Raw genomic sequence first — 13,493 nt, forward strand, 5'->3', positions numbered from 1 at the left:
ACGATGAAGAAATTGAAATGTATGTTAAAGAAAGTCAGAACAACAAGAAATATACATGTATATCCTGTTTTTGGCCATCCGAAAGAATTTTAAAAATTCTATAAAAAATTTTTTATGTTTGAAATGCAACCGTGGACGCCAGCTGGCAGGGAAACTTGCAAATTCCTGCAAATTTGCGTTCGTGCAGAAATTTGCAAGTTTCTCAACATGAGAGAGAATTTGAGAGAATTTTTTCTTACTCTCTGATATTTTGAGTGTTGGATAATTCTTGCTGGATTTTCGACGAACAAACCTAAAGTTTCATCCATGATAAAAATATTTATATTTATATTTGTATCATGGTATCATCGATTATTTTTATATGAAAGAAAATGCTTAGCACCGTCAACAAACGAAATTGCCAAAAATTAACGGTATTTTGTAGCGGCTTGAAACTTGCAATTCATTATACTAAAATTGAATAGGCTAAAAACTGCATTCCAAAAATCTGTCTAAAAATTCTGGATAAAGATTGAAATTTTGGTAAAAATTTGTTGAATTTTCATAATTTTTGTACAAGTTTGAAATGTGGATTTTTTTGTGTTTATTGTATAACTAGCTAGACTTTTATAAAAAAAATATATATATTAAATAGATCAAAGAAATATAACCAAAACTAGTCAAAATATGACGGTTCCATTATTTCTGCCACCAGTGTAGAGTAAATTCAGCTAATAGAGTAACTGAATTTTTCACTTAACTGAAGTGAAACTGTTGGTATTCATGGAAACGCGTAAATACCTCGTAACCGCGTAAGCAAACCGATTTTCCATATAAAATTCAGTAAGTTTACGAGGCTGACATAGGGACGAGGCATTTACGCGTTTAGATGACTTGTCCTATTACTTCAACAGATAAATTGAATAAGAAATTTCCTGTTCGAAAAAGACTATAGATATATGTATGTACGTACATAAATACGATAATAGCCGATGGGGAACTGTTATTTTAAAAGTTTAAAAAATAAATTTCCTGCCGCTACGACAAAAGTAATGTAGAGGTTTCTCCGAGTGGTAAAATACTCGATTGAAATATTTTGTTTTCAGAAGGGATTGCAACAATTTTTATGAATGTAAAGCCCAAAGAATGATAAAAATTTGTGCAAGCGGCCTCATTTGGAAAGCGCGCTTTTTTCAAGCGCGTTCTAGCCCCAGTAGCTTCCGAAGGATACAATGGACTCACAACGTCGCTCTAGCGCTGAAGTCACATAACGACTTCGTGGACATTCCAAACGCGCTCGGCTCAACTTTGCCGGAAGGAACCAGCATTATTTCTTGCCAAGAAATGTCATGTCACTTCGGGAGTACATATTTCCCAAAATCCTTCGCGAGTTGTTATGCTGTTACAACAAAAACAACCACTTTCTTGGTCCTTAAACTGAAAGTCAAATTCCGGTACTTTCATTACTCCAATAAATCATTTCAATTTACTATCTGTAATCAGTACTTACTTTTGTGTTTCCACCGGGTTTGCTGGTCCAAAGAGATCACGCTTGATGCGATTCAACTGACGATTGCAAGTCACATTACGTCCCATTGTGCTTGGACTGGCGCGCAGTTTACAAAATTCTGTTAATATTACTGGATTAAGGACACGCGCCGCAGTCATCACTTAATGTACTTTACAAAATTTGCTTGACACACGAATGCAAGGTAGGATGAAGGCGTTGATAAAATTCTGTTAATTGCACTTTTAATAACCTATAGTTTCAGCATACACTATGTATATACTTTCGGTCTTTTGCAATTAAATTGCTTTGCTTTTTTTATGTGAAGTGATTACTTATTGTGTTATGCCAACAAATTGCTTGCAACAACACTTAACCTTGAAGTTAACGCGTTTTTTCTTTATTATTTTTTGTTCAATTATGCAAAGCGAAGCAAAATAAAATAAAAATTTTCCTGCTATACACTTTGCCAATTGCGTTGTTTTACGCGACCAGTGTTTTTCATCAATTCCCTCAATCACGTTGACTTGTTGCTGGATCTTCGGTCTCCAATGCCAAAAGACTTGGCACTTGTCAAAAGTTTTCGCGCCAAAACTTATTAATTTCCCCACTTTTGCTTTTTATATGCGATAATTCGTCCACACTAGCACTAGTACATTCGAGTGGTGCGAATCACTTTGGGGTACAGTTTCGTAGCAGCCTGCTCCACCTAACCTGCGCCCACTGGCGATAACTGGTACTGGGAGTTCCAATATAATTTATGATACAATGCACTTTTTCATGCAAATTGTTTACTTGACACGCACAAGTTTTCCACCTTTCTAGCACTTATAAAAATTTAAATTTTACTATATGTACTTTTTCAATACATCGCCCCCACTTGCAGGTCTCATGGTACAACTTGCACAGCAGCTCCACTTTGTCTCTTTTATACGCTCTTATGTATGTGCGCTACTCTCCACCAAAGCAACAACACGAAATGTCAAAAGTTTACTCGTTGCCTCAATGATTTGCTTATATAGCAGCGAGCTTTTCCAAACACTTTTGTGTTCTTTTAAACCAAATTTTGTTAAAAAATTTATCACAGAACACAAATTTGAGGGTTTAATTACACTTTTTATACAGTTATTGTTATTTTTACAGTACGTACGTCCGAAATTCTACGTACAAATGCACAGCAAACGCAATGCGACTCTCCACTATCAGACTGTTTATAAACGAATGACTTGTACTCGCTGAACGCTCTCGACGTACTGACGTTGGGAAACAAATTTGGATTTTTACTTTGCCATCATCCGTCGAAAAATCGTTTGTACAATTGCCAGCATAAGCAGGCAGCACAAAATTATAAATATAAAAACTACGCACAAGAAATATTCTGGCGTCTTTACGGCCGTGGTGGTGGTTGTAGTTTTCTCTGCTTTCGAATGTTTACACACAAATTCGTTGGCTGCACACCCAATTGCACAAGTGTGAAATAAAAGAGACGAGATACGGTCAGAGAACGTTAAGTATAAATTTACGTTCTCTGTAAATGGAGCGTTAACAGCGCTGTGGCACAGGGTGTTCTGTAAGCATTTAAAATTTTTGTATTGCCCTCTCAGCTGTGAGTGCATGGACATGGGAGTGCGAAAGCGAGGGTTTGTTTAACACCCTTTTTGGGGGTTTATTCCACCTATACACTTACAGAAAATGATCGATCGAGTTTACTTTCAATTGGAACTTTATTGTTTACTCCTTATCGTCCTGCTGTATATATATATGTATGCGACTTATTTAATTTTGCTGTGTTGCCTTCTTGATTTTCGTTTCTGCCACTTCGATTTCTTTTTTGCCGACAGCTACGAGATTTGGTTGAGTTCTTTTTTTGTATGTGTGCATGTACATAAGCATGCCAGAGTGTATGCAAGAAGGTGTGTATCTTTGTTTTTAAGTTTTAGCTGTTCTTATTTTTTGAGCGTTTTTCTCAACCTTTAGTTTTTTTTTATCCACGTATTATTTTCTTATCTCCTTTTGAGTTCTTGCAGGTTTTTGTTTTGTCCATGCTGTACCCAAGTTGTCTTTATGCCCCACCATGATTTCAATTACTCGTAAACCGGTTCTACCTCTTGTGTTTTTGTGTTAATGTTAATGTTTATTTTCTTTTCTTATTTATTTCATGTTTCTTATTTTGAGTTCTAGTCTTCTTTGGCCATCAGATTTTTAATGCGACGGCCGAATTGGATTCTGGTTTTCTAGTTGTAGTAAGATTGGATTTTCTGCTCCCCGTTTTCCATTGGCGTACAAGATTTCACTTTCTTACTATGTGCCTTTATATTTTGTTAGTGCAAAATCATGTTCACAAACACGTTTGTGGGTCATGGGCCACTGCTAGGACAGTAGTTAAACATAAGATTTATATTTTACTTTTGATTTCATTTGCTAAAAAAAAAAATGTTAACAAAATAAGATCCTCAAGTTTATATATCTGGTCAAAGTAGTTTCCACCGCAGAGAAATATTTTTTTTTAGTGTAACATTTAAACGCAGTTATTCATACCAAATGCAAACATTTCCTCTTTGGTCGGTGTTATGCAGAAATTTTGTTTGGCAAACTGCTTGTAATTGTTGTTGCAGCAAACTCGGAGAGAGCGAGTTTGGCGACTCTCACAGCAAACTAATTTTGTTTGGTCAAACTGCAGCAAATTCGGTGTTGTCATATACAAAAATTTTAGACAATTGTTGCTATACACAAAAATTGCCGTGATACCGAAAGCCAGAAAACTGAATTTATGCTGTAGGAGCTTCAAAGATTAGGGCACAGTTAACTGCCTATGCAATATAAAAAAAAAATATTAATTGTGCGCGTTATGTACATCTGAAATTCTCATTTCGTGTTGGCAATAGCTATGAAAACCATAATGAACGCGCAACCCTGTGCCAAACTCGACATAACCACCTCCGAGCAAACTAAGCAGCCGCCATTTAATTTGGCAAACAAAAGTTTGTCTGCATAACCACGACCTTTCACTTCATTTGTCCATTGTGTTGCTGTTGTTGCATCAGTAAGGCTCAACTCCCCCAAGAGGCCTAGCTAAGTGCTTGACTCTTCATCCTCGGAAACGGCGAACCCCAGGTCAAGAAAGCGTGTGACGTCAATAGAGATTCCGGTGTCGGGTACGTTGCAGATGCCTGAGGATGTTGGATGTTATGAGGACCTTGCCTGCACGCTGGACAGGTGTTTGTCACTTCTTAGTGTCTGGTCTCTGAACAGTTATGTTTGCTCAATGCTGGTGGGCGTCGATCGATTTCCTACTAAGATGTTGTCTTTGTGGGTGCTAAGACGCGGCTCTGCACTGTAAGACCTCCATATTAGGGAGAAACTTAGCGCTTCCACTTTCTTATATAACACTCAATTTGCTAACGTCAAAGGGAAATCAATGGATGTGGCCTTAGAGTATCTGGCTAGTAAGATCAAAATCACATTCGAGGACAAGGAGGTCGCTCTCCTTTAGTCTTAGGCCCTACTACTATTGGTTGGATCGACGCTATGCTTCGTGAGCGTGTAATTACATACATTTTCCTTGGGCAATACTCAAGTGAATATCAGAGCCACGAGAGCCTGCCCACACGGAAAAGCCCTTCCTCCCTTGCTTTGGTCACTTGTGGTAGACGATCTCTTTATCAGACAACATGAATGCGATTACGAGGCTGTGAGATGGCAATTATAGTTACTGGAAAATTCTTCGCGTGGTCTCAAATTGGTGTGCCAATGAGGGCCCAGCATAAATCCTCAGAAGGCTGTTCTTGAAGCAAACCTTGATCCGGTCACTCTTGGAGCGACAGTGCTTGCATACTCCGATGAGGTGCAATAACTGGATAAGAGACTTATCTGAAACTCCCATCTTGAGAGATATTATAGTTACTGGAAAATTCTTCGCGTGGTCTCAAATTGGTGTGCCAATGAGGGCCCAGCATAAATCCTCAGAAGGCTGTTCTTGAAGCAAACCTTGATCCGGTCACTCTTGGAGCGACAGTGCTTGCATACTCCGATGAGGTGCAATAACTGGATAAGAGACTTATCTGAAACTCCCATCTTGAGAGATATTATAGTTACTGGAAAATTCTTCGCGTGGTCTCAAATTGGTGTGCCAATGAGGGCCCAGCATAAATCCTCAGAAGGCTGTTCTTGAAGCAAACCTTGATCCGGTCACTCTTGGAGCGACAGTGCTTGCATACTCCGATGAGGTGCAATAACTGGATAAGAGACTTATCTGAAACTCCCATCTTGAGAGAACTGTTGCTAAAATCGCACTGGGCATGTGGGCCTGAAGAAGACTTTATGGCAGAAAATGCTGATTGATTTCAAGGGTGACAGAGTGGCTCTATCGTATGATCCTCCGGCCGATTGCGTGGTGGCAGAAGACACTGCAAAAAACTGCTGTACTACGCCTTGACAAACTGAAAGGATTGGAATGCTTATCCGTGTCTGAATCAATAAGAATGTGCTTAGCTGGGGCTCTAAAGTCGTTTCTAGGATGGCCTCCTCTTCATGTTTTTATCCAGGAAAAAGCAGCCACGAGGGATGTGAAACTTCGACTATCTAACAATGTCTTCCACACAAAAAAGCTGCATGCAGGCATTCTTGGAAAGATACACCAGGGTTAGAAATATGAGAAATTTCTGATTCCAGAAAGTGATGGACATAAAGTTCCACGTGAGAATCCACGATCGCGAAATGCGCTCCCTGCGCCCTTGACCGCAGATACGTCAACTGGTACACATACGGTTCAAGGATGGAGGACAAAGCAGGTGCAGATATTTTTGGAGCTAGCACCAAACTTGCAATTCCCATAAACAAATTTCCTCGTTGTTTCAGACTGAAATAGTCGCAATTTTAAACTGCGCAAAATTAAACTTTAAAGAGGTTATCTTTGCAGATAGCCAAGCAGCAATTCCGGCCCCTGCAAACAGGACGATGAAATACCAGCTGGTTAAATACATACTGCTTTGACACACAACAAATTTTGGCGGCCAAAAATACGGTAACACAGTGCTGGGTACCAGACCATTGTGGAATCGAAGGTAATGAGTTCGCCGACGAGTATTTCCGCCAACTACCGATATTTGGGAGATAGGCATAGTTAGTGTCCGATTTGGCCCATTTTCAATACCGTCCGTCAAAATTTTTACTTTACTTACGGCTTAATCGATTTTTCTATTCATTCTCAGTATTTATGTATACATTGACCTACATATATCTCGATTCCTTTAGGCTCTTACAAACAACCGTTACGTGAACAAAGTGGTTCACGAGCGCGCTCGGGTATAAAAAGCTCAAAGTAGAGCATCTACTCTCGGTTTACGAATGCAACTTCAAGAGGCAGAACTCAAAAAAATGAAAATAAAAATTTGGTAGATTTTTTTTCTTAATGCAAAAAATGTTTGCTTCTTAATTATATTCTCTAACACAAAAAAATACTGTCACACCTGAATCTGTACGATCCACAAGCAGTTAGAGTATTTCCGGATCTGATTTTTGAGGTTATATTTGATGTAAATAAGCTAGTTTAAATGAAATAATTAAAGTTAATCAATTTTAACCGACTTCAAAAAAGGAGAAGGTTATCAATTCGCCGGAATATTATTTGTTTTTATGTATGTATGTTACCGCATAACTTTGGACCACGTCAGCCGATTTCGATAATTCTTATTCTATAGGAAAGGTAGTGCCTCCGTGGTAGTCCCATACTCCAAAAATATTACTGTGTACAGCTTTTTGTGGAATTTCGCTACCTTTATAGGAAGTCGGAATGAATTCTTCTCCTTTTTCCCCATCTTCCAAAAAACATCACTGAGTGTGGGAGTGTCAAGTTGTAGAAAAAGCTACTTACCAAAAAAAAACATTGGTATTACTGAAAAGTAGAATAACGGATCTGAATAAAAAGAATTAAGGTAAACTCATATATGTACATATGTATATGTATAATATATAAGTGCGGTGACCATCGGTCCTATATTGTACGGGACAGTCCACTTTTTTAGTCAATTGTCCTGGTAATTTATTTAGTTTTTATGGGTCGCAAAATGTTCTGAATTTCTTTACTTGTCCTATATCCAATAATAAGTTTTCCTAGTTCATTGAAATAAACTATACATACCACCCAATAAATGCTTTAACTTTCTTTTAATAATACAAATTCGGTAGGATTTATCTTTTTAGAAAGTAAAAAACTTAGTTTGGAAAGTACTAAAAATATATGTAGATTCTTGGTCCGTTATATCAAAAGTTTAGTTTTAATTTAGCAAAGTGAGACTGCTTAATATTTTATTATTATGTATGTAAGTCTATTTGGGGCAGAAAACATAAATAAAATTAAAATTTGTAGTGTGTGCCTTGATGTTTTCACACAAAGTGTGGAGAGACCTACAAATTTACATCGACCTCGAATGGCAAATGGTTTTAATTTGCTTTTTTCGTGGCAGAAATACAGTCGGAGGTTTGTCATTCCGACCGCTGTTAGAAAAAAACTTGTTTTTTTTTTGGATGATGCTCGGTCCAGAGATCGACTGCACCTACCGGGTGGCCGGGCGCACCTCTAACCATATCGGCCGCTGTCGTCTTATTGGCAAGCACTCTAATTAAGCGTACTATTAAAAAAAAATAAAAATAAAAAATCAATGAATAACGGTACTGCCGACTAGGTTTCTGTGCTTAGTTAGTGTCTGTTAGTAGATATTATTGAAATATTCCTGTCTTTTTAACCAAGAACATTTAGAAATTATTAGCTTTTGTAGAAAAATTCCAATAAGATTTTTTGTTCCCTAATTTGGCTAGATTAGATATGGTCACCGTATTTACATATAAGCCATGCATTCGCCTTTAAAAGAAACCACATTTTCGAAATTAATTTCGTGCTGACTTTTCTGATTACACATATGCACATATGTATGTACATACATACATATATGTTTATCGGCAAAGCTCTTTAAAGTTTCGCACAATTTGTCTTTTGTATTAATTAATTAAAATTTTATTTAAACATTCAAAACCTTGAAAATGCCAAATCGTCTTAATGATGCTATTAGCCGCTGCTTGAAAGACAAATTTAGTACGGAGGGTACCAACTGTTTAAAATTTAGATATGATGTCAAGTACTCTTCAGAGGACGATAGCCGAAGAATTGATGTTAGATACCAGTTCGAAAAAGCGAATGAGCCCTCCACTAAACAAGGGACTAACTGCTTCACGGCCGTTGTAAAAGATTCAACTTCAGACGCGAGTAATTCCAATGAGTTTACGATGCATTTGGTGGTCTTACCTCAAATTAAGGAAATTTTTAAAGAACACAACGTCATTTGGAATGGCCATGTGACGAAATTCGGCGTAGAGTGAGTAGAAAAACTTTGTTCTGCAGTTTATTCCTTGTATACATAGTGTACATACATACATATGTACATACACATGTATTTGGATTTCTAATTTTCTTTCAGAAACTTTTACTTTAAAGATAATTTCATGTTTTTGGAATACCAACCAAGTGGAAACATTGCCTGGAGTAGTCTGGCGTCATCTGATGCAAAAACCGTTTTGCGAAAATTGGCCCAATTTCATGCTTGTTCTTTGGTGTATTTAAAAAAGGTTATATCTCCGCATATATTTTTTATATATTTATGTACGTTCAATCAATTTTTTTCTGTCAAAGATTTCCATAGATAATATTATATCTAAGACTTCGCCCTTATTGGCTAATAATGAAGTGGAAACCCGCATGTATGCTGCCATTAAAACTATAGAAGCATATTGGCCAGAATTTAAAGAAAGCACTACAAAAATGCGCAGCTGTGTGGAAACATTTCGCAAACGTTTAACTCATCTGTTGGATAGAAATGGGCAAACGTTGAAAGTTATCGCACTTGGTGAACCATACATGAAAAATATGCATTTTCGATGCCAAACAAACAGATATGGAAATCCTGAACGAGTAGAAGATGTTTTGTTTGTATGTAAATTTAATATGTGTATGCGGGGATGCATTCATGAATACATACATACCCACTGGGAAAGGTTTCCGTAAAGAGATTTTTTTTAATATTCATAGTACTTTTATTAAAAAAAATTCTTAATTTTTATTAAAATATTGTTAATTTAAAATAAACCATTTGAATATACATAATTCCAAACTTTGTATAAAATTAAAAAAAATTGCAATATTTTCAATTTGAGCAAAAAAAATTTCAGCAAAATTTCCAACCTTTTTGTCAGAATTTCTATAAAATTTTTGGGTACGCTGGTTTGCACAAAATCCTCTTGATTTTTGGGAATTTTTTGCTGACGGTGTCACGAATTTTCTTCCATATAAAGTGTGTTTGAATTTTTTTTATGTGAATGAAAATCTACAACTTTAAAAAAAAACCCCATCAGTAATTCTGACAAAAATTTTTGATATTTTGTTGAAAATTTGGCAAATTTATCAAAATTTTATTCTAAGTTTGAAACTTTTATTTAAATAGTTTAAATTGTTTTATTTAAAATAAAAGGGATATTGACATAAAATGATAAACTGCCGATCAAATTATAAATTTGTATGTGACGTTAGATGAATACCTCTAGTTTGAACTTGGTAAAAAAATCTCTGTGCGGAAACTTTTTCTAGTGGATATTAGGGCGAATCAATATGTGTGGGAGATTTTTTCGACCATGCGCGTATAGCACAGAAGGATTATTCGTGTAATTCTAAGCAAATTTGCCGAAGAAACCATGGGTCGAAAACCATTTTGGAGTTTTCTAAATTGCGAAGATGGGTTTCTTAGTATTTTGCTGTAGTGTCTTAAAGAAGTGCTTAAATTTTGTATAAAAACATGCTATAAGGGTGATAAGGTGGTTTTAGAAGCAAATTTGCTTAGAACTACATGTAGAATCCCCCTATGCTATACGCACATTGTCAAAAAAATTGTCTCGCCCTATCACATATGTACCTATATGTATGTAAATGGAAAATATTTTTACTGACAAATTTAAACTTTTTCATATATTTTCTGGAAAAAAACTGTGACAACAATTTGTCACTGATACAGAATAGAGCCGTAATACATATTTAATATTTATTTATTTTGGCAGTGTAACTTCAAAAATTGCTTCATTGGCAGTTGTGGCTATGATTTGAATTTATTCCTCAAGACCTGTTTGAACTTCGATGCTCTGACTCGGGAACGTTATAAACTTCTTCATTGCTACTATGAACATTTCTCAGCAACATTGAAAACTTTAAACGAAAACTCCATTCCCAGTTGGCAGACAATTTTGGATGACGTGCATGAATTTGAATTTATCGGTTTTTATGGTTTACTTTGTGAAATGCCATTTTGTCAGGTGAAAAGCGATCTTCCGAAATGCTATATACTGGGGGATACGAGAAATAAGGAAATTGTGCCAATTTCGTTTGAACAAGAGTATGAGATTATCCTGAAAACCTCACACATAGAAGAGATTTTTAAGTATGGACTGTATCGTTTTAATGAGCTTCGTGTATGGAATTCTAACATAGATTGGGAGGGAAAACAGGAGAACGTGGATGAATTTGTTAAGCTGAATGCGCCTATAAATTGATAAAAATGAACTGTTTGTCTACATACATACATATATACATATCTACGAAGTTACGTCATTTGCATGAAGCATTTATTTCGGTTTTATTAAGCTACACCCTAATAAAAGGAATAAGTTCCAAAACTATATGGCCTCCTAAATTTTATAAATAATCATTATTTTTAAGTGGAAAAAATTCAATAAAAAGAATTATCTTTGAGCGAAAAAATAAAAATCATAAAATAATCAGTATTTGTGATCGAAAAATTTAAAATCAAATAATAATTATTTCCCTTGAGCGAAAAAATTAAAATAATAATTTAAATTATTTACTTATAATGATTACGGTCCCTGGAATTTAGTTCTTAGATTTTGACTAGGTCAATAACCTTATTGATCTCGTACAGTTGTCACTCAACACTCTCCCATCTTTATTCGATATCGTCCACTATTCTGCACCTAATAAAGAGACGAAAATGATGACAGATCTATAGGGCATTGAGAAGCTGGTGTTCGTCGAGATACCGCTATTTGTCCATGGTGTACTGAGCTCTAACGAGCACGAGTTGATGTTCGTTGGATATTCTGGTTGAAACTATTTTTTGCGATTGCCAGTGAAATTTCTTCTTTCCATTACCCATACTCTTCGTTTTGTTGATTGGCGCTGTAGCCGCCTAAGCCAAGAACTTAGCCACCCCTGGCCTTTTCATCGCAGAGGAGGCCTTAAGGATCAGTTATGCATACTTGGCGGCCTTGGATGAGAGTTGTTGCATAAGGAATCTGTTAAATGGGCTTTGCGTGTGAGCGGTTATCCAAGGCACAGCATTACATATGTAGAATTGCGTTGGTTTTTGATTTCTCTTCCTTTGTTACCAGAGCTGGAAAATTTGTGTATTTTAATTTGCTACGTCCATGACGGCGTAAAGTTCATACAGGTCACCATCAGATATTTTCCGGCTAGATTAAGCTTGTTTTATTTGGTTTTATCCCGAAATATACTGTATAGCTTCTTAGCTATTTCTTAAAATTGTTTAGCTTTTTACTTTTGCTCAAAAAATTTATGTTAAAATGTTTAATGCGATTTTTAGTGTTTGGTATGGAATAAAAAACAAAAACAAATGCTGTCATGATATTTTACTTCGGCGAGTTCTCATTTAACCCGCATCCATCGGAAATTTCATGATAAAAAAATAGGAGGGTAGAACCAAGGCACATTAAACAGGTAGTATCAGTAGAGCAAAAACAACATTTGCGTAAATTTTGTTGTTGCTTCTGGTATCGAAAGTGTCAACAACTGTTCTGAATTTTTTCTTCTAAATCAAAGCGTGCCATGTGAGATACAAAAAATTATAAAAAATAAAAAATTGAAATTTGGAAGAAATAAAAATTGATGCAACTTTCTTTCCTAGTAAATTTGTTTGCTTCTCGAAGCATTGATCCATCCTTTGCAAGGCCCAGTAATCAGCGGTCGTTGGGCGAACGTTCCAAAAGCTGCTATTCAATCGCGTGTTTTGTATGGAAAAAGGTTTCACAAGCAAATGGATTTTAACAACTTATAATTTTCGTGAGAAAAAATTAAAAATATTTGACATTTTCGAGACCAAATAATTTGAAAATAAATCAAATCAGCTGCTCTACTGATACTACCTGTTCAATGTACCTTGGGTAGAACCAAGGTGTATTAAACAAGGTGTGATTGACAACTCAGTGCGGCTCTCTTTTGGTACTATAATGTCAAAAAGTATAAACAAACAAATTAACCCTTAGTGCTGCATGTATCTTATCAGCACTGATGCCCTAGGCTTTTATTTCGATTATAGTTTTGTTTTACTTACATTACTTACATCACATATATGTATTTTGTCAATAAAATAAAACAAATTGTTTATAAAATCGTTTTAGCAATTTTCTTGTTTTTAATTGCCCTGGTTTTATGCTTTTGTGAGTTTATTTTTAAATTTCAATTTTTTATCCTAAGCATTATTCGACACTTATAAAAGCATGATTTTACATTTTTTACCAATTTTATATGTGAGCTTAACTCAAACAAAATTTGAAATTAAATTTTTTTCATGCGAAATAGTTTTCCATTAAAGACCTTGCTTCGAGCGGTTTTAATTTAAGCTCTTCCATACTTGCTTGCATGGTTTAATTATTGACATGGCTTAATCGATTTCTCTATTCATTCTGAGCATTTATGTATACATTTGTCTATATCTATCTCGATTCGTTTTGGCTGTTACAAACAACCGTTATGGAAAATAAACGCACAAAGCATAAAACTGGGCAATTAAAAACAAGAAAATTGCTAAAACGATTTTATAAACAATTGTTTTATTTTATTGACAAAATATATGTGATGTAAGTAATGTAAGTAAAACAAAACTATAATCGAAATAAAAGCCTAGGGCATCAGTGCTGACAAGATACATCATCACTG

General features: G+C 35.6%; 2 protein-coding genes across 2 annotated transcripts in view; one reads left to right on the top strand and one right to left on the bottom strand.

Moving 5' to 3' along the window:
- The window catches only part of dap (cyclin-dependent kinase inhibitor dacapo), a 10,609-nt gene extending 7,687 nt beyond the window's left edge, over positions 1–2,922 (bottom strand). Inside the window, exon 1 of the mRNA XM_017612830.1 lies at positions 1,490–2,922. Coding sequence (XP_017468319.1) covers positions 1,490–1,647 — 158 coding nt within the window. The 5' untranslated portion in view covers positions 1,648–2,922. The remainder of the gene's footprint in view (positions 1–1,489) is intronic.
- A 5,548-nt stretch (positions 2,923–8,470) lies between these two features.
- Positions 8,471–11,237, top strand: LOC108360696 (uncharacterized). The gene is made up of 4 exons (XM_017613091.1): positions 8,471–8,856; positions 8,959–9,106; positions 9,171–9,467; positions 10,586–11,237. Exons 1-4 carry the CDS (start codon positions 8,525–8,527, stop codon positions 11,072–11,074), a joined length of 1,266 nt encoding a protein of 421 aa, XP_017468580.1. The 5' UTR covers positions 8,471–8,524; the 3' UTR covers positions 11,075–11,237.
- Positions 11,238–13,493: the final 2,256 nt, after the last annotated feature.

The sequence above is a fragment of the Rhagoletis zephyria genome, unplaced genomic scaffold (assembly GCF_001687245.7).
Source record: "Rhagoletis zephyria isolate East Lansing unplaced genomic scaffold, Rhagoletis_zephyria_1.1 Rzeph_scaffold_00016, whole genome shotgun sequence".
Taxonomy (NCBI): Eukaryota; Metazoa; Arthropoda; class Insecta; order Diptera; family Tephritidae; genus Rhagoletis; species Rhagoletis zephyria.

Excerpts from the sequence above, each read along its gene's own strand:
- LOC108360696 (XM_017613091.1), top strand. The coding sequence starts at position 8,525 with ATGCCAAATCGTCTTAATGATGCTATTAGCCGCTGCTTGAAAGACAAA. Across the intron at positions 8,857-8,958 it reads GTGACGAAATTCGGCGTAGA|AAACTTTTACTTTAAAGATA; the intron begins GTGAGTAGAAAA and ends ATTTTCTTTCAG. Across the intron at positions 9,107-9,170 it reads CTTTGGTGTATTTAAAAAAG|ATTTCCATAGATAATATTAT; the intron begins GTTATATCTCCG and ends TTTCTGTCAAAG.